At 30.8% G+C, this 22,835-nt stretch overlaps 1 protein-coding gene across 1 annotated transcript in view; it reads left to right on the top strand.

Moving 5' to 3' along the window:
• The window catches only part of Nipped-A (Transcription-associated protein Nipped-A), a 188,985-nt gene that overhangs the window by 32,597 nt on the left and 133,553 nt on the right, over positions 1–22,835 (top strand). The window contains 7 exon segments of the mRNA XM_067281093.1: positions 6,919–7,113; positions 7,860–8,026; positions 13,257–13,353; positions 14,268–14,406; positions 19,151–19,229; positions 19,316–19,520; positions 19,604–19,695. Coding sequence (XP_067137194.1) covers positions 6,919–7,113; positions 7,860–8,026; positions 13,257–13,353; positions 14,268–14,406; positions 19,151–19,229; positions 19,316–19,520; positions 19,604–19,695 — 974 coding nt within the window.

The raw sequence follows: 22,835 nt of genomic DNA, 5'->3' as shown, positions 1-22,835 counted from the left end.
AATAGCATTAGAAAAGACAAAGCTTTTGAATTTAATTCCAAATTGAAATTCCAAAATTACACGAGAGCCCAATATAAGTTTTAATCCATTCCCAGATGAAAACAAATGATAATTTGGAAATTAGAATTTGGAGAAACTTGTAAGTGTAATCAACTGTTAAGAATTGGCAAAAAATAGTTCCTGATTGTTTGGCTTTGCATAAGCAAATTATGTTGGTGATTTTACAAGATTTTTCCTTAAAGTTTAAAATGCCAGTAATTTTTGCAGAACAATGTGTACGTTTACGTGAATTTGATATTTTATTTGTGATTTAACAAAATAAAATTAGAATTGTATTAATATATCTAATTTTCTTTATTTTGATCTTAAAAGTCACACCTCATCCTATATGTGAGATCGTCTTATACATGAGTAAATACAGTATTCAAATCGTATTGTTTCCATTAAAATGGTTTGATTTTTTGTAGCTAGATAGCATTATAAAAATAGCTAGGCCATTATAATTTAGGTAATTTGCATACCTAGATTGTTCATAAATCCACTAAATCTAGCAAAAAATTAGCTAAATTGGCAACACTAAGTTAACACAGCTAGCTGATTGGCACAGGCATGTGATTGTAGCACCACTGTCGGTGTTGGGAATGACGATGAATACAAAAAATACTGATGAATATGGGGGGGAGTCATCAAAATATGGCAAATATCAAAGAGAGGTTCCACTGTAGTTAGTCTTTACAACCATTTATATTTATGGCCATCAAAACACTAGTGAGTTAAGGAAATTATTTTTATTTCCAAACAAGTGGTTGCATTTGCTAATGGAACAAAACAATAATTAAATGTTAAATTTAATACTGCAATGGGCAATAAACACATTGTATATAACAATAACTGGTAAGTTTATTGATGTTTTACTCTAATTTGTGTTTGTCACATTAAAAACCAAAAAATGAAATTAGCTTTTTATGGAGCTGCTCAGTTCAGATAATCATTTCAATTTTATAATAAGAGTGACACAAATCAGTAATAAATTAAATGAAAATAATAGAAATAAAATATTTTTTTGATAACTGAGTAAAGATGAATAACCTGCCAAGTGTTTGAAAAAAGTCACTTCATTGTGTCAGCATATAGAAATAAAATACATGGAAAATTCTGTTTCATTTATTTTTTCAGTCCACATATTAAATATTAAGCATGTGTACACGTGGAAAAATTCCATTGATGGAAAACAAAGAGAAAACAAAAATATATATATATATATATTTTCCAAAAATATAGCATCTCTCTTTTTAGAAAACAGAAATTCAAATAGCTTCTATTAGTGTTGTTAGAATAATTTTAGAATTTGGAGATTGGTGCTGGTATGGTGGATGACAAATTGTTTTCTGGTCTTATATCATCTCATTCTTAGCTGTTTTCCCTTTGTGTACTTTTTCAAAAGTTAAATATTTATGGATATCTGAAAGCTTTTTAAAAGATAAGCCTCTATTTATTGTAGGTGATTTGTGTTTAATATGATTTCCTTTTATTTGCCATGTTATTCTACAGAAAGCAAAACCATTATCACTTTCTAGTGATTATTGACTCTCTCTTTCTGTATGTAACAGTGAAAATTTAAACAATTTTTAAACTTTTCTGCACTCTTTCTGTGCTTAAAAAAATAAAAAAAGTTTTGTTTCCCAATTGCTATGAAAACCAAAGAAAAACTACAAATTTTTATATGGTATTTTCCTATAAGTAAAAATACCATAGAAAAATTTGAATTTAATTCTATATGGGGTTTTGTTTATTGAGCATTTGAAATTAAGGGTAGATTACTAGAACAAAAATAGTTTTCTTTTTTGACAATTTTCTATCATGTAAATTGTGAAAAAGGCATTAGTGATCTTCACTTCAAAAAGAAATAATACATTGATAATACAATAATGCAAATATTGTTGATTTTAAATTAAAAATTGTAAATTTTTTTAGTATTTTTTTTCTATGTCCTCATAATTTTTTTCTTTCTCTCACTTTGGGAACAACAAAATTACATTGCATTGTTGATTTTTCTTTGGAGGCTCTCTTCCACATCATCATGCATAAATTGTTTATAAATGTCTTTCTGATGGTGATATAATTATAAAATTATCATTGTTTTTAATTTTATTAATTATAATTTTATAATTGTACTACTGCCAGAGGTATGGACAATTTTTGCATGGTCAGATTCCTGACATGTGAAAAGGGTGAAATTATATAAGACACTGGATTTTTTTTCTATTATTCAATTTGAAATGAACTATTATCCTACTTTTAATTTTATTAATCATTATTGGTAATTTATCTGAATTAGTTTTTGATGCCAAGTTCTTAAAATAGTCATGTATAACATTTAACTTTTTCTGTAGTGCTATTTTACATGGATACAAGATTTTGATCATTTAAGGGTAATGATATGATGACAAATTATCAATGATGGTGCTCCTGTAGTGTTGTTTCACCAATTCAGTTGAGCATATATGATTGATAGCTGATAAGATCTGATCATATCCTTAAATGTAAGAATTCAAAATAAAAACAATGAAATCGATAGAATTCATCTATTTGAATTAGTTTACAAGTCTGAAATATCACTGTGATATTTCAAAGACTGGTTAAATTTAGTATTTGATAAAAATCTTGCTGAAAAAAACTGTTAGATAACTGTGATATTTCAAAAAAACCATTTTTCATAAATTCAATTGAAATTCTTGTATCAGATTGAAAATCATTTATTGATGCTGCCTATTACTTCATTATACAGGGTGAGTTTTTTATCTTGAGACAATGAAATATCTTAATTGGATCTCATTATTTTGGAAAAAGGTTTAGACAAAAGTTGTAGGGTTTTGAAGAGACAATCAATTGGTGACCTTGACCTTGACCTTCAAGATCATTCGAAGGTAAAGTTTGTTTTTTCAATGGGAATACATATTTTCAACCCTGGCAACGGAAAGAGCAAGAAATTTCACAATCAGCCATAACCTTGAGTACCCCAAATTTGATCTCTGAAGGTCATCTCAAGCACGATCATTTGAAGTGTGGCTCAACAAATGCATTGAAGTGGAAGGACATTATTTTGAACATTTGTTATAAAATTTTTTCTCAAAACCAATATCTGAAGCAACGGTGAGAAGTAGAGTGACCCACCGAAAACTAAGCACCTTGATAGTGAGTGGCAAGGGGACTCACTGAAAGGGAGCAAAAAACTACTATGTCCATGTCATTACTCTTGAGTAGTGCTAAAAGTAGTGAATGCTTTTAAAGGTCAAAGTAATAAGGTTGTGAAAAAATGTAAATTTTATCTCCCTGTCTATTCCAGTACTAAAGAGTCTCGTTTCCCATTAGAAAAAGCTTTTAATTTTAACCTTAAAACGATCTTGACCTAGACCTTAATGTCAGGTATATCTGATTGTAAAATTTCTTGCTCTTTTCATTGGTAGGGTCAAAAATATCTATTCCAAACCAACAAAATTTACATCTAAGTGCTAATTCCAGCAGTAAACGAACAAGTAACTTTAATGCTCAAATGTTTTCGGCTGTCTTTCAAAGGCCCTCGTTAGGAAAAATGCACAAAACAGAAAAAACAGCTCTATCTTTTCAAAAGTTTTAGCTTTCAAACTTTAGCTGTGTTCTAATTTTTTAAACATTTAACCAATGTTCAATACAAAGATCATTACATAATACAACATATGATTAAATTATTTTTTAAATAAAGCTATAAATAAATTCATTAGTAATATAATATATGGTGTTGTAAAAGTTAACCCGATGTTTTAACATATAAACAATGTTCAATAAGGAAAAATTGTTTCCTTTACAATGCTTAAAACTAAATGCCTAACACACACAAGTTAATTACTTGGATATCAAGATTCGTGTGGCAAATAAAAATTTAACCACGTCTATTTACTGCAAACCCACGTACATTCCTCTCGTCATACCTCTAACTTAGCAGACTCTTGGCCTTTTAAGGTAGTGGCATTCTGGGCTCTAGTCTCAAGGGCTTACTCCCATTGCTTGGAAACTTCTGATCTCTACAATGAACTGAAACACGTCAAATGTATAGGATCTGCACACTGGTACCACCAGTCCTTAATAAACAGGCTCACTGCCAACCAGCTATCTACAACTACCACCAACATGATTGTGTTCTGTACCAGTGTGCAGAGCGCAATTGGGTTGTTATATCTTACGAGCTGTCCTTCCAACAAATTTATAATAGAATTGCTAAGGATTTAAACTTGCGCTTAACTTATAAGAGAAAACGGAACATTTTTCGACACTTATCTAATGCAAAAAACAAGTCTGATGACAAGAAAGCGCCAGGAGTGTTCCGAATTCTGTTGCGAGATGAACGTTTCAATAGACGTATAACATACATTGGATCCACATACAGATCACTAGACGCTAGAATACGGGACCACAAATATGATGTGTCTAAGGGGAAGTATAATACTGCACTAGCCCAGTATACTACTGAATGTGGGGTTTCTCGTTGGGATAAAGCTACTCTTTTACACAGGACTTTTGACTGACATGACTTACATTTGTTGGAGGATCTTGAAATTTACATAGCTGGCATGAAGGGAGGTTGCATTAACTCCAATTACATTCTGGTTCCACAATCATGGATGTATTATTTACAATGCCACAAAGTATAATGATAATTTTTGATTTGTAATTAGGCATTTAGCATTAGGCATTGTAAAGGAAACACTTTTCCTTATCGAACATCATTTATACGTTAAAACATTGGGCTAACTTTTACAACACCATATATTATATTACTAATGAATTTATTTATAACTTTATTTAAAAATTAATTTATTCATATGTTGTATTACGTAATGATCTTTGTATTGAACATTGGTTAAATGTTTAAAAAATTAGAACACAGCTGTGTTCGAAAGCTAAAACTTTTGAAAAGATAGAGCTGTTTTTTCTGTTTTGTGCATTTTACCCGACAAGGGCCTCTGAAAGACGGCCAAAAACATTTGAGCATTAAAGTTACTTGTTCATTTACTGCTGGAATTAGCATTTAGGTGTGAATTTTGTTGGTTTAGTATATAGTTCCAATTTATGTGTGCTAGTTTTTTAATATGTATTCCCATTGAAAAAAACAGACTTGATCTTCAAATGACCTTGAAGGTCAAGGTCAAATCCAAGGTCATTGATTGATTGCCTCTTTAAAACCCTACAAATTTTGTCTAAACCTTTTTCTGAAATAATGAGATCCAATTAAGATATTTCATTGTTTCAAGATAAAAAACTCACCTTGTATATAAAAACACATTTTTTTCATTCTAAGTATGGCATTTGGCTATTTGCATCCTGCTTGATTATCATATTTTGAGTTATGTTTAATGTTTAGTAAGAAATTATTCTACAGGCAATATCATAAGACAAAAAATGCTAATAAACATTCATGCTAATTAATAATAGAATATTACATTTTATTAATATATAGCATAAAATAGAATATTATAATATTTTATTTTAAATTAAAATTTAGCTTATTTTAATTATTACTATATATTAATATTTATTGGACTATTATTTAGTATCTAATGAATTACACTTCTTGAAAGTAATTATGTGGACATCCCTATCATCCTGAAATGAATTACCATGTGTCGGTAGGCAGGTTTACATAAGCCAGAACATTTGTGAAGCATTTGCAAATTATGCTTAGATGTACTGAATTATCTCAGTTTAGCATTTCTAGATATTGTTGATATTCATGGAAAGGTGGCATAGATGGCATCCAAATTGTTGGATGCCATCTATGCCACTTTTCTGTATGTGTTTCACAAAGAATCTTCTAACTTATGTGTGTTACCTGAAGCTAGGACTTTCTAAATTTACTATATGTTATACTGCTAAAGGAAATGATAAAGAGAGCATATCCAAAGAGCAGAAGAATAACTCAGGAATTTAATGCCTCAGTTGGATGGCACAGTAAAACCATTTGTTCTGAGCTGCATAACTCTAGTAGAGTTGCTACTCATAATCCAAAAAGTAATAATAATGAATATTAGACCTGTACTCAAATAGTGCAGTAGTCATTTTGGCTGGTTGCAAGAGAATTAGAGATATGTTTTGTGGAGTTTCAGGTTTTGTCATTCAATGGTGAAGTGTATACCAGGAGCATACCTACATTCATGCATACCTAATGCATGAATGCATTGTGTTTACAGTGAAATGGTTTTGAAATGTTTCAGTTGGAACAGTGTTAGACCTTTAGTTATTGTGAAAGGCTACTGCATGCAATGCATTACAGACATTCTGGAGAATTCTGTGTTGCCTACATTGTGGCAATTCTTCAGCAATAGCTTCTACATGTTCCACTATAATAATCTTCATGTTCATATTCTGTGCAAAAAAAAAATGTCTGATTTGAGAAGAAAAATATTAAATTGATTGATTGACTAGCAACTGAGTTTCAGACTTCAACTCCATGGAGCATCTACGAGATTAATTAGAGATACAAATAAGAGGCAGGCCAAATTGATCATATAATCTGATAGAATTTGGTCAGTGTCTGAGCGAAGAATGGAGAGCTATATCAGGGAGTGTAGTAAAAATTAATGAACAGTGTACCAGATAGAGTAGAATATGTAACTAAGTCTGAAGGTGGATCTGTATGTTTTAAAATTGTAATAAATATGATTTCTATGCTTTTGGTAATCTGTCCATACATCATTTTACATACAAAATGATAATTTTTGAATTAAATCAGAAACATTAAATTGTATTTATATTCCTTTTCTCATTAGGTCATTTTGTGTTCATTGATTATATTTAATGATATTATTGATTATTTTTTATGATTAGAATTGTCACTTTAAAATTTTAAGTTTATATTTATAAATAAAGAATTAAATTTTTCAGATTCAAAGATTCCTACAATTTGTAAAGAATATTTATAAAGAATTACCTAATCATTTAAATAAAATTTTTGAACCTCGTCATACGTTGAAAGTAAAGGATATTTCTGAAGTAAATATAAGTGCTTTGCTAATGGAAACATTTACAATAACCAATATTCAGACTGAGAAAAAAAATCAAGATGCTACAATATTGACTGTAAGTTGTCTTTCAGTCCTTCATATTAAGTTTTAATGACAGTTAAAACTTAATATGAAAGATTTTTCATGATTTATATTAATATAAATCAGATAAAGCAATAAAAAAGATAGCATTAAATAGAGTAGATATGATCTGTTTTTATTTTATTATTTAAATTTTTTTCAGAAAAACATAAAATCAACAAATAATCTTATAAATATAAATTATAGTATATAATTAATGGCTTTTTATTCATTTAAATCTATTCATTATTTATGTTAATTTCTTAAAATTTATAAAATTTTAATTAAAACTTTTCTTATAAATATTAAATAAATATGTGATATTTCAGGGAGTAAATGTTTTTGATCACACCATTTAAAATATAAAATTTAAATGTTTTTTTCTTAAATACAAGCAAATGATTTGCTCTTCTGTTCACTCAAATATTATCTCTTAAGATGAATTAGCTGTAAACTGAAAAATTCTGGACATTTAATATTTATAAGAAATGCTTCCATTTTAAATATAAGTTGATTCTCTTTATAGAAAAACAGTTTATGTCTAGAATTTGAAATATTAGTTTTTTTTAAAAAGCTACATTGAATTCACAAAATATATAATTTTTTAAATTTATGCCTATAGAAACATGAAAATAATGATAGCTAGCAAAACATATTTACTTACTAATGTTAAAAAACAAAAAATAAATTTTAACAATATTATTTCAATTCGACATAAGTAAAATTAAAATTTATTTTCAGTATAACATCATTCCCAAAGCTGTTTTATCATTAAAAGTATTAGCTGAACTACCTATTATTGTTGTATTAATGTATCAATTATATAAACAAAGTGTACATCAAGAAGTTTCTGAATTTATTCCATTGATTATGATAACTATTACATTACAGCCAACATCTACTCATAGGTAAGTAAAAATTGCCATTGTAAATTTATTCCATTTTAAATTTATAAACTGTAAATTAAATTTAACGAAAAAAAAAGAATTAAGTTTTACACTTATAATATCTTTATTGATCAAAAATTGCTGGTTTTTTTTTTGGTTTTATATAGGTAAATTCACCAAAATTTGATTATTTTGTTTGTATAAAGAAATAAGAATTTTATGTGTGATTTATGAAAATAACAGCATGTTTATTGGAAAGACGGCCATAAAAATAATACATTTTGACATTCTTTTGAGAGTATGTAGGTCACTTTCTCATAGAAAGTCCTTCAGGTCTCCTAAGGTATACCCTTAGCATATTGTCCATGTATTGCATTGCCTTATTTCATCAATCCTGTTCAATCTAACCATTTAAAACTGGTTTATATTATATTTATATTATAACAAATTAAGATAGACAAATTTTTTCTGGATTGAGACTGGATGACTGAAGTAGCTAAATACTTCAAACTGTTATTCTGAAAGACCTGGATTCAGGCCTGGGTTGGCTTCTTAGAAGTTTTCATTAATATTTTGATATATTATTGACAAGACTATGTCTTGTTTATAAAATCGTACTGCCTGCTGTCTTATCAGCTTAGAGGTATGGAGGAGTACTGTACATGTGAGGAGTTTAAATTTGGCACAGAGTATTAGGTGCCCAAATCATGTGTGCATAAAAAAAACGAGACTTGTATTGGGTTGTTCGGAAAGTTCGTAGCGATTTTTAAGAGAAATAAAAGAAATTGTTTTAATACTAAAAATATACTTTTATTCCATTATGTATGCGCCATTGTTTTTAATGACGTGTTGCCATCTATGGGGCAGCTTCATGATACCCTCTTCGTAGAACTTTCCAGTTTTTTCTGCGAAAAACTGATCCACGTGGTTTTTGCAAGCTTCCAAAGTATCAAAGTTTTTATCATGAAGGGAATTTTGTAGAGAACGGAACAAATGGTAGTCTGACGGGGCAAGGTCGGGTGAGTAAGGGGGGTGGGGTAAAACATCCCAGCCTAGTTCCAATAATTTTTGGCGTGTTCGTAAAGACGTGTGAGGTCTGGCATTATCTTGGTGAAACACAATGCCTTTTCTATTGGCCAGTTCCGGACGTTTTTCTTTAATTGCCATGTTCAGCTTATCCAATTGGGAACAATACTTATCAGAATCAATTGTTTGATTCTGTGGAAGCAGCTCGTAGTACAGGATTCCTTTCCAATCCCACCAGACAGTGAGCATGACCTTCTTTGGATGAAGACCGGCCTTTGGAGTTTTTAATGGTGATTCATTTTTCTTACCCCACGATCGTTTTCGGCTGATGTTGTTATAAATGATCCACTTTTCATCACCTGTCACTAAACGCTTCAGAAAAGGGTCATTTTCATTTCGTCTTTCAAGAGAATCACAAATGGAGATGCGATCCAGTAAGTTTTTTTCCGTTAAGTCGTGAGGTATCCAAATGTCATAACGATTCACGTATCCGAGCTTCTTTAGATGTTGAAATACAGTACTGTTTGATGACTTCACTATGTCTGCAATCTCTCGAGTTGTGTAATGAGGGTTTTCATCCAATAATGCTTTGATTTGGTCCTCTTCAATAACAGGAGGTCTTCCTGAGTGAGGAGCATCTTCAAGGCTGAAATTACCCGTTTTAAATTTTGCAAACCACTTTCGAACAGTTGATTCTGATACAGCACTCCCACCATAAACATCACATATCTTTTTTGCTGTTTGTACAGCATTTTTGCCTTTACGAAAAAAGAAAAGAAACAAGTGTCGATAATGCACGTTGTTCGCATCCATTTTTGCAATGAGCCAAATTAAACGCTATTTGAATAATCTTAACGGTTTTTTTGTAACGGACGCGTCTCAAGGTCATTTATCGTAATATTCATTGGTTTATACAATTCTAATCATTTTTGCGTCAATCGGTGTCTCAACTGTCGGCTATCAAAAATCGCCACGAACTTTCCGAACAACCCAATAGATAGTCAGGGAACCGAGAACCGAAACACAATAAAATACAAAACAGTGACACTCTACAAACAGGCAGTAGTGCAAGATTTGCACATGTTGCTCGTTGGTAAGTTGGAAATGCAAATGTTGCTAAATCGAATTTTGACAAATGAATCTTTGAAGAAACCCATTTACCTGTTTCGTGTTATTCCCCACATATTTCTGGTTGCCATGTGCTAACCTTGACCGATTGACTGGAGATATCTTGTTTCATCATCAGAACTTTTTGAAACTAGGTGGTGCGTCGTTATAATTTTATATTAAAACTAACTTCTGAAATAGAATTATTTTTTATTTTTACATTTATTAATATATATATATATATTTCGTTTGTGCAAAATAAAAAAATAATTGCAAACGATACAATAGGCACCATTATTTTTTTCAGAAATGGAAATTTTTACATTGACAAAAATTCAATCTGGAGTGTCATGCAACAGAGAGAAATTTCAATATTCAATAGGTTAATTTCAATGAAAATGCATTGTGGAAGACCTCGTGGTCATGGCTGTGGCCGGCAAAGTTTGAATGATTATGCTCAAAACCAGTGATACCAAAGATGATTGGAGAATGAGAACAAGACCCGCTGTGAGCATCGAAGTGATCCCACTTAGTAGTGAGTCTCCGAGACATAGTCTTGTCCCAAATACAGCCTTGCTGTTTTACTTGTATACATATATCAAAATATTAATGAAAACTTATGAGAAGCCAACCACAATAGAGAAGTTAGGATTAAACAACAGGGTATCATACTGTATATATGTGATGCCCTGATGTTTACTCCTAACTTCTCTATTGTGATTCTGACCAAATCATAATGGACATGAACTTATGATATTCTTTTAATATATATAGGACAGAAAGTTTATTTTTGGATTTTTTAAAATAATTAATGCTATGATAATGAATTTTATTGATTCATTTAATTCTTGTACTTAGATGTAAGAATACTGAATATTATGATTTGAAAATTGGAAACAAAAATATATGTGATATTACAACTAGCATACTTGTGAGTTAGAATCATTGCAATTATTAATATAAAAGCTGTTGTCTCTCTCTCTTTTTTTCTCTCTGTGTATGGATTCATTATAACTCCTGCAATTTTTGTCTGATTTAGATGAAATTTTGGTTATATCCAGTTTATGTTCTGATGGAAAGTATAGACTACTAATTTTGTGGAAATATTAGCTGTAGAATAAACATTTTATTGATTTGGGATTGGTTATTGCACTTACGTTGCAGTGATGTCTATGATTGCATGACATTCATGCTTGACAAGGGAATTTCTTTTGTAAAATTTTTTTTTCCATCTGATGGATATATTATTATTAACAAAATTGAAGACAAGTCTGCCCAAAAGAGATCACCATTTATTTTGCGTTCTAGACTATACACATTCACATTCATGGTGACTGACCTTTCTTTATAGGCTACATGCTGCCAGAAGTTAAAAAGTCCTTTAAAAATCACAAACATCCAACTAAAAAGGAACCAGTGACAAACAGACATCTTACGTTTCATCCATCCTATGAGGAGTTTCAGCTTTATATCTACTGGAACAGGCACTGTGAATGTGTATAGTCCAGAACGGAAAATAAATGGTGGTCCATTTTGAGCAGACTTGTCTTCAATTTTGTTAAAGGGAATTTCTCTTAAGTTGCATTTTTAAATATTTTGGCAAATGGCATGTTTTAAACTTACTTCATTAAATTTAAACTTTAAAAAAAGATAGCTGCATTGTGCCACTTCTATAACAAACTTAAAAAAAAAAATTTTCATAGTGACCATGTGTCATTCTATTAGGGTCCATTTACACACAGCAGTGACATGCCAGCACAGTGATCATTTGGTGACAGTGATGTCGAGCATGGCACAGTGATGAGTATGTACACACAACAGTGACGTGACCGTGCTGTCGGTGAGTGGTCATGGACTTTTCTGAGGATGAATTGGCTATGATAGCTATATGTTTGCATTTCTTTTTCTTCTTCATCCAATCAAGAAAGTGCCACAAGTTGGTACATCAAGCATGGACAAAAATATCAACGAAATGGGAGTTTCATACTTTTTATAAAAATTGAGAGGATGAATCTATATTTTTTGAATATTTTAGAATGTTTCAACATGCATTTCATATTTTATTAAACAAAACAGAGAAATATTCATTTTGTACTCAATGTCCATATATTTCAAATGAGATAAATCAAATAGAAGAGGATGTTGATATATGATTTTAATTAAATTTTTATCATCCATTGGAAGAAAACAAAATTTACCGTCAGTGAAATATGGTTCCTGTCAAATGTACTGTACTTTCACAGTATGGTCACCACTGCCACTGCATGGCACTGTGACGGATGAGTCTGGACAGGGTGGTTTAAAACTAGGTCAACGATTTCCCACTGGCAAAATATCACTGCACTGTTATGTGTAAATAGACCTTTATTCAATCAGAAGTAACGATTTAATGAGCCCATTATTTAGAAAGTGTTATTGCTCATCTAACTTACATACATACAAATTGTCTTTGTTTTATCAACATGGAATTAAAAACACTTGCTATTTTATTGGGGGGGAAATGCATAGGAGAAAGCATAAGAGTTAAATTAGTCAGGCAGATTCTAGATCTAAAAGAATAAGAACAACTGAGATTCCTGAAAGCCATGAAGTCTGACTTCAGTAACATTGAGTAAAAATGGCTTTGTCAAGGGCTGCAGAAACAGTATTACAATGTCAAGTTTGAGTATAAACTACTCAATTTGTAGAAATATTAGCAACTCTTCTTGAATTTCTTGAAATATCTACTCTTCTTAATTCTTCAATTTCTACTTTCTCATAAAAAAATATTTTGTCATGCTTGACAGGAGAATTTCTAGTGCTATAATAATACCTATTCCTTAATATGAATCAAATGTAAATGAAAAAAGATATTTATGCTTATTTTTGTAGTGATTTGAAACTAAATAAGTTATTATTGTATGCGATAAGCTCTTTATGATTTAAATATGTTAATTTATAATTGTTCAGAATTGTAATGTCTTAACAAAGTGGTATAAAACAACTTGATGATACAATATCACTGACAATGTGAAAACTATATCAACTTCTCATTTTTAATTTTTAATTGTATTTTAGCATATATTGGCTTTTTTGCAGATATATCTATATAAATGTTTTTTATTTGCTATAATTTCAGATCAAGTTCATCTTTTAATAAAGAAGTTTTTGTGGATTTTATGGCTGCCCAAATAAAAACATTATCCTTCTTAGCATATATAGTGAGAATTTATCAGGTAAATTAAATGTTTTATAGCAAAACTAAAATTACTAAATTATATATGTATATTACAACACCAATTCTTTATAGGAAAACAATTAATTGTTGTTTTGCTTCACTCTACTTCATAAGAAAGAAAATATAAAAAATCTACCATACTTATATTTGACTGAAGTTTTTAAGTTTGATTTGTCTCATAAAAAAGATGGTCGTTTTTATTTAATTAAATATGAAAGTCATTTGTTTTTAATTTTGTTTTCAAAAACTGAATTTAGAAACTTTAAAATTTAAATGATATGCATAAAATCTTCTTGTATTATGCTTATAAAAATAATAATTTCAAACAGAAAAATATTTATAATAATTTTCAAGTATGAAATCTCACTTTATAACTTTAATTTAGCTTAATTTAGAATATAAAATTGTACTGTGTGAAACTTCATATTTCACAAGCAAACAAATTACTTTAATAATCTGTAATATATTTTAGTCTGGATACAATTTTTTTTAATATAAAGTAACAGTTATATTTGAGTGTAATTACTATTCCTTAAAACAAAACATATATTATTTATTTTACTTTTTTCTTATCTAGACTTATATATATATATAAATCAGGAAATGTGTAAAATACACAATAAAAATTAATTTAAGTTAAAACATGATTTTATTTCATTTTTTTTATTTATTTTTGACAAAAGTTAGTTTTATATTAAAATATAACATTTCTTTGTTAAAGAGAAATATAATTTAAGAAGTTTTTCATAAATTTAATCTGCATTAAAGTAATTTTTGCTATTTATTAAAAAATTTACAATAATTATATAAAAAATATAAGCAAAGTATAACTTGTTTTCTTCAATAACATGCATTTTGTATTCAGTGAATAAAATATTTTTTATAATTTAACTTTTATTAAAATATTTTTAGGATATAGTTAACATTCATTCAAGTCAGTTGGCTAAAGGAATGCTAGGTTTATTAACTTTATGTCCTCATGAAGTAGCGCATCTTAGGAAAGAATTGTTGATAGCTGCACGTCATATTTTAGCAACAGACCTTCGAGAAAGTAAGTTTGTATGTGTATGCATGTTTACATTTACTGTAATAGTATGTTAATTTTTTTATAATTACATAATAAACTTGTGTTTTTAAATAATAAATTAAAACTTTGTTTTAAAGAGTATGTATTGTTAATGGATTTCATGATTAAAATTTATTTTTAATCATATATATTTTACGTAAATAGGAAAATTAAAGATAAATGCAATTGGCTGTTTAATTTATTTTGAACATTGATAGTTTTATATAGTAACTTTTAGATTTTTTTATGGCTTAGATATAATGTTTATTTTAACTTATTTTCTTCAGAAATTGCTTGAGACTTAACACAGATCTTAATATTAATTATGTAATGAATTATGTATGTAATCTTCATTACATAGTTAATATTAATCTGAGTAAAACAGACTTTGACATAAAATTGCCCTTTATTGAAAACAATGCATTTTAGATTGGAACTCTACCTGTCAATTGAGGCTAAAAAATACAGGATTTATTTTTAAAAATTATTTTTTAAAACCATAAAATAAAACTAAAAAATTACTAACTTATATATTTTACAAGGACCAAATTTATAAAATTTAAGAGATTTAATAAATCAACTTCATCAAATTATCCATCTTCACACACATTACAGTTTTTATAATTGATTACGATGTCTTTCCAAACTACATCAATATCCATACTTAATGTATTTACTTAATGTAAAACTTGATTAATTTAAATATCCAGTATTTAAATTAATCAAATTTTTGAGATTAACTATTACTATATGTTTTTAAATTATCTTAAAAAAGATCTTTTTCTTTAAATAATATTTTTACATTATTTCTATCAATTTTATTATTATTAATTTTAAAATGTTTAATCTGTGGACACTGCATATTTCCAATTGAATTGCTACTTCATGTTCTTTTACTCCATCATTCAACATTCATTTTGTTTCTCCTATATAATAAATTTTTTTTTTACATTATCACATGTACAATTTAATCTATACACAACTCCTGTTCTTATTCACACAGCAAACTTTACATCTGAATAGTTTTTAGCTAATGGTTTGCCTATTATCAATTGGCCTACTCTATCTCCTGATCTTAATATAATGGGAAATCTTTGGGGATTCTGGCTAGAACAGTGGTTCCCAAATGGGTGCTACTTTCCCCTGGGGCAGTGAGTAAATCTAGGGAGATGATAAGAAGCAAGGGGTCAACAGGAAGTGCTGGAGGCACGATCCTGATAACCTTTCCCTTTCCTTCATTAAAACACATAAGAAGAAACATTGCATTTAATGGTTTCTTAGTGTGGAGAACAATGTACGATAAAGGACACAGTTTGAGGTTCATAATAAAATTTTTCTAAGAATATTTCCAAGCCTTTCTCACACAAGGGAAAATGGTTTAGGGAGCATTGGGGGTGTTTGGTATAAGTTTATGGAACCAAGGAAGTGGTGGCTTGAAAAGTTTGGGTTAGAGCTTTATACACAAATGGGAGGCAATATAATAGTGTGAAGGATCTAAAACAAGCTATAATTCATCACTGGGAAGAAATAAATTCATGTATTTTCCAAAACTCTTACAGTCAATGCCAGATCATATTTACAAAGTTATTATTTCAGTAGTATACCAGATTTAATCTGGCAGTGTTTGGCACATTAGTAAAATATCAGGCTTTAGAATGTTTGTGTTATTATTTTAGCCAAAGGAGGCTTCATTTGATATTAATTTATTAACATGTTGTGAGAACTGAAGGTTTGATTTTACAAAATTTAGAGAAAAATTATAATTTAATTCTCCATTGCGATCATAAAGCAAACATCGCACAGAAAACAGATTGAATATCACTTATACTATCAACAACTGGCTGAGAAATATAACAACTGAGTCTAAACAATAAATAACACAGTGTTAAAGGAGGAGAAAGTTGATTGTTGATGTCTAAATAGACGGAAGAGTACAAGTCTCAAACCAAATATGGACATGACAGCTGCAGTTGGACGACGTCATAACATCAGCTACAGTAATTTACATTAACTCTTCACCTCAAACCTGCAGATTCGTCATCCAAACAGTCGATCACCTGACTCCTGACTATTTTTCCCGAGCTAAATTGGACTCTATCATCAGATGCCATATATGGCAAACTTCACTAAGGCTTCCTTCTCTTCATATCCAAAGCAGACATAGCCAGAACCAGACATCCCCAGGCCCATTTAATGCTGACCCTGCCATAGAAAAGGACCCAAGGCTTGACATATCCCTAGACCTCCATGCAAGAAGTCTCTCATCACGCCACCCTCAGTGGACTTCTCTAAGAAGTGACTGATCCAGCTCCCTATCTCTATATGAAGACCGATACACCCCGAGGTCGATGAATTGGTTCTCTATCTAAGGTATTTTAGTTAAAACGATTGTAAGCTCTCTCTCCAGAAACATGACTTGTGATGCAATGCGTTTCACATGAAAATTCATTGTGCAAATTAGTAGCTTCCATGTAACTAGCTCGAAATATATATATTGTACGCTTTGTATTTAGTTCTATTATTTAGATATATAATAAATGCTTGTTTGTTATGTTTAAATCTGTCTACGTGTCTATTCATTAGTAACCAAGACACCTACTGACTTATTCATGACCTCTCCCACTACTTGCCCTCCTAAGCCATCCACAGACAACATGGGCAGTCTTTGCCAGACTGTTGCTGATTAAGTGGCATTTAGGGAATAACTCTGTGCCCCCGGCTTCTTGCAATGTCATTGTTTTAATCAATTTTGTTATATGCCTTTATATTTTTGGGACAGTCAAGCTGATAAACAACAATTTTAAAAATTTTAATTTTTTTCTGTATCAATACAGGGTTGAGTTTTTATTTGTGCATTTGGAAAAGTTCAAGCAAGCTGAAAATAAATTATTTTTACAAAGTTTTCAGTGTGAATGATTTTACACGGAAATCTATTAGTGCCTTTATATTTATGGGATGCACCTTAATATGATAGAAATATAATATGAACCAAATATATAATAAAAATAATGTGCTTGAGCATCCTTTGTGTTATATATAAAAATATAATGGGATTTAAAGATATTAATTTTTTATGATTAATTTATTTGGTTAAATTTCAGATGCATATACTGTCATGGCAGCACTTCCTGTTGCGACTAGTCTCGTTCCCAACGCCATCAGTTTGGAGCGAATTATCACGTGTGACAACCCTAAAGGCCTGGATCATGTGATAGAATAACATAACTTATACTAATATAAATAACAACTAACTATACTAAAATACCGCATGAAATACTTATACAAACAATAACATACAGATAAATATAAATCTAAATGAATTATTACAAAAATTACTCACCATTAGTATCAGTTATTCTTCGACTTTAACACACTTTTTTGACCGAGTATTATGTTCACAAACTTTGGTATTATCCTTTTTCATCAATAATTGTTCCTTTACACCATAACAACACTTCCTCCTTTTGTCTCTTCACCCACTTGCACACTTCGGTATCACTTCCGGGGCTGCTGGAATGGTTTCTGGTTTCTGGCTCCTTCCATTCAGGCACACGGCATGCTCCTGGATAAATTTTGCTTAAATGTTGACAAAAAATTTCAAAACGTTCATCTGGCTTCAAACTATCCCATTTAAGAAACTTTCTATACATAAAGGCATATAAATATGAATCACGAAGTTCCTCTGTGTAATGAATCGGTAAATTTTTTTTGTTCTTAAGAAACCCCCACAACCTTTCAATATTTTGCATATGTACAGTACACTGTTAAGCAGATTTACAAAATTTTTGGTATGCTTTACAGTTTCATGTTTTATTTGAATTCCTTCTAAATCATCAATATGATTATATCTTTTCCATTAGTCAGTATATATTGTAGATCCAGCCCAAACAAACTTACTAACAACCCAATTAAGACTGGTTTCAGAGTGATCATTTACAAAACACAAAAAACAGTTTTTATCTTCGCTACAAATTCCAACAACAACCCACTTAGTTCCTTTCAGTTTCCTTCCTTTATCGTATTTCCGCTTGCTTACAGCTGTTTTGTCAATTTTAACAGTTTTTCCGAGGTCGCCAATTTTCAAACTTGTTAAATTAATAAAAGAAACCATCATCACATTCCTAATGAAATTAGCCCAATCAACACCAGTACTACAACTTATTGCAACAGCCAAACATGAAGATTTCAATGAACTATCTATGCAAATGAGGTGTCATATGAAAGCGAATATTGTACCCCATGATATTTTAGCAAATTTACCCTTGAAAGTTCTTTCGAATGCTGAAGTATTAACATTACACTTATGACATCAGAAATAAACTGAATTAGTGACTTTTCTATAACTAATTTTACAAATACCATTGCACTTATCACACATTGCATTGATTGGTTGCAAACCCATCTTAATCACGAATTTTATATCAGAAGGAATCCTAACATCATTACTTAACTCTGATTAATATAATTCCAAACAATGAAAAAAATTCCTTGATGTTAAATTCTTAAAATCCATTTCAAAACTTGAATAATCCAAACCTTGTGAATACAAATTCACTGCATCAGCAACACACATCAACAGCAGATATTACTAGTGCCAGTCTACTTCTAGATTAAGGAAGTGCCGCCATGACAGTATTCGCATCTGAAATTTAACCATTTATTTTATTAAATAAATTTATATGAATTAAAATAAAAATGTACAAGTGTAGTAAATTTTTTTCTATTTTAGAGTTTGTGTCTTGCTTAAACCAGTTTTTTGATGAAACCATTTTGATAGGATCTGGATGGACAGCATATGAATCCTTAAGGTATAATACACACTCTTAATATTAATATTATTTTTTAATATAAAATTGCAAATGTCATAAATTAAAATATTTGGAAATTTCTTTAGACCTTTAGCTTACAGCACTCTTGCTGATCTAGTCCATCATGTTCGTCAACATCTTCCATTGAAAGAATTATCATCTGCTGTTACTGTATTTTCTAAAAATGTACATGATGAATCTTTGCCTACTTCTATTCAAACTATGTCTTGCAAATTACTTTTAAATCTCGTTGAATGTATAAGAGGAAAATCAGATAGGGAAAGTGGAAATGTATGTTTTATTATTAATTAAAATTTTTAATTAAGTTATCAAAAATTAAAAATGTATTGATTTAAATTTTTATTTGTTTTTAGGGAAGAGAGCTTTTAATGAGAATGTTAGAAGTATTTGTATTAAAATTTAAAACTATTGCAAAATTGCAATTGCCAGTTTTGATGCAAAAATAGTAAGTAATTTTATATGTTTGAAAATGAAAGAGTGGAGAATTCTTTTTTTGAATCAAAATTATTATTATTATGTTGGGTTAAGCTAGATATACTCGGTTAACACCGGTGGCTAAGTACTATGCCGGACCAAAGTCAAGGCATAGTAACCAAAACAGAAATTAAAGAAGTGTATCAGTGTGTGTGTCTGTATTCAGGAATTTTCTCACAATATGACATGTATTCAATATAGTGGCCTTCTGTAGAGTGATATATGTGTTTCTATTCAATTCTAATGTGCCCAGGCTTTTGTGTAGTGTGTGTGGTATGACACCTGTAGAGGAGAGAACAACAGGTACAATAAGCACCCTATCCATCCTCCACAGATGCCTTATTTCCTGGGCGAGTTCTGTGTACTTGCTAATTTTTTCAGTGCATGTGTTTTGTATATTGTGAGTGTTTGGAATGGATATGTCTATAATGTATGTGATTTTATTGTGTTTGTCAATGAGTGTGATGTCTGGTCTGTTGTGGTAAATTGTTTTATCTGTGATTATGGCTCTGTCGTAGTACATTTTGTGCGTGTTGTTTTCCAATACTGTCTGTGGAATGTATTTGTAATATGGTTCTTGGATGTCTACTAATTTGTGTTTCCTTGCAAGCTCTTGGTGTATTATATTTGCTACTTGATTATGTCTGTGTAAATAATCTGTTTGTGCCAAGAGCTTGCAACCAGAGGTGATGTGTTGTATAGTTTCTGGCATGATGTGACATTTTCTGCATGTGTCATTTGTGAGTGTTGCATCTTTGAGTATGTGTTTTCTGTAGTTATTAGTATTTATGACCTGATCCTGTATGGCAATCATGAATCCTTCCGTCTCCCCAAAGAGGCATCCCCGCGCTAACCAGCTGTTTGACGCAGTTTTGTCAACAAAATCCTGGGCCAGATCGTAAGGATGCCTGCCATGGAGTGCCTTTCGAGCCCACGATTGCTTAATGGTGTCTATGCTTTTTATATGTTGTGTTGTGTCCATATGATGTGAGTGTAAGTTTAATGGTGTGTTATTCGAGTCTGCTAGAGTTACTGCTTTATGTAATTGTGATGTTTCTTGTTTTTTGTAGAAAAACTCTCGCAGTGACTGTATTTGTTTGTAGTGAAGGTTAACTATGTCAATCAGGCCACGTCCGCCATCTTTACGTGGAAGGGTTAATCTTTCTGTGGCGGATTTAGGATGATGTTGTTTATGCTTAGTAAGTGTTGTTCTTGTTTTCCTTTGGAGTTGCTCAAGATCTGTGTGAGTCCAATGTATAACTCCAAAAGAATATGTGAGTACTGGGATGACATATGTGTTTATTGCTTTAACTGTGTGTTTTGCATTTAATTGTGTTCTGAGAATAGCATTTAACCTACTTTGGTATTCTTTAATTAATCTTTGCTTTATTTGTGTATGTTCTGTTAGTTTGGCCTGTTGGAATCCTAAATACTTGTAGAACTCGCCCTCTTCCATGGATTCAATAATGTCTCCATTTCCAAGTGCAAAATCTTCTTTCTTCAGGATTCCTTTTTCTATGTGAACTGTTTTGCATTTATCTAGGCCAAATTCCATTTGTATGTCCTTGGTGTATGAATGTGTGATTTGTAGGAGTTGATGAAGTTGTTTTTGTGTGGATGCATAAAGTTTTATGTCATCCATGTACATAAGATGTGACAGTGTAAACTGTGTTGTTTTTTTGTGTCTAATATTGTAACCATATTGCGTGTTGTTTAACATGTTGGATAATGGGTTCAGGGCTAAGCAGAACCAGAGAGGACTCAAGGAATCTCCTTGAAAAATTCCTCGCCTAATAAAAATTTGGTTTGTTTGTATGGAAGTGTTACTAACCCTGAGATGTAGTGTTGTTCTCCAGTGCTGCATAGTGTTTTGAAAGAATGCAATGAGTGATGGATGTATTTTGTACATGTGTAGGATATGTAGCAGCCAACTGTGTGGAACACTGTCGAATGCTTTTCTGTAGTCTATATATGCCATGTGTATGTTTCTGTGTTGTCTGTGTGCTTGCCGTAGAATGACTGAATCTATGAGTAACTGTTCTTTGCATCCCCTGTGGTTTCTACGACAACCTTTTTGTTGTTCTGTTAGAATGTCGTGTTCTTCAACATGTTTGTATATTTTGTTTGCAATACAGGATGTCAATAATTTGTAGAGTGTTGGAAGACATGTAATTGGTCTGTATTGTGTGGGGTCTGTGGTATTGTTGTTTTTAGGTTTCATGTAGGTGATGCCCTGAGTAAGAAAATTTGGCATGTCTTGTGGATTGATGATGATGTGTGTTAGATGTTTAGCTAGTTCCTGGTGCAGTGATGTAAACTTTTTGTACCAGAAATTGTGAATGTTGTCTACACCAGGTGTCTTCCAGTTGTGTGTTCTGTTAACAGTGTATTGGAAATCATGTATGTTTATTTCAACACAGGGCATAGTTGGTATGTTGTGCAAGTTTCTGTTCTCCTCCTCGATCCAGCCTGCATCAGCATTGTGCGTGACAGCACTGGACCAAAGAGAAGACCAATATGTTGTGAGTTCTTCTTCTGTTGGTGTGCCACTGTGCTGTGTATCAGTGTTTGCTTTGTTATTGATTTGTCTGTAAAAGAGTTTTTCATTGTTTGTAAATAATTTATTTTGTTGTTTTCGTAGTGTACATGTTTTGTATCGTTTGAGTCTACGTGCTTTGGCAGCAAGTTTTTGTTTTAGTGTATCAATGTATTCTGTAATGCGTGTGTTGTGATGTTCATGTTTTGTGTGTGTTTTTATTTTCTTGAAAATGTTTTTGAGCTGTTTCCTTAATTTGGGTGTTATGTTGTTTTTAGTGTATTGTGTCAGCTTGCCTAATTGCTGTCTAATGTCATTTATTTGTATTTCTATTCTTCTCTGCCAGGCAGGCTTGTGATAGAATTTTGTTTTCTGTGTGTTTGTCTGTGATTGTACTTTCAGCCCATGGTGTGTCACTACTGTGACTGCTCCAGCATAAACTAATGTATGAATGTCTGCGAGTGTAGAAATTGAATGAATGTAGTGTGGTAGTAAGTGAGTGTTTACGTAATTTAGTGTTTTTCCTACTTCCTTTGACGTGTTGATTTTTGGTATTCGTGGTCGTTGTGTGGGAT

Source organism: Centruroides vittatus, unplaced genomic scaffold (assembly GCF_030686945.1).
Source record: "Centruroides vittatus isolate TY-2023 unplaced genomic scaffold, ASM3068694v2 contig_905, whole genome shotgun sequence".
Taxonomy (NCBI): Eukaryota; Metazoa; Arthropoda; class Arachnida; order Scorpiones; family Buthidae; genus Centruroides; species Centruroides vittatus.
This window is presented reverse-complemented; position numbering and strand designations above follow the sequence as displayed.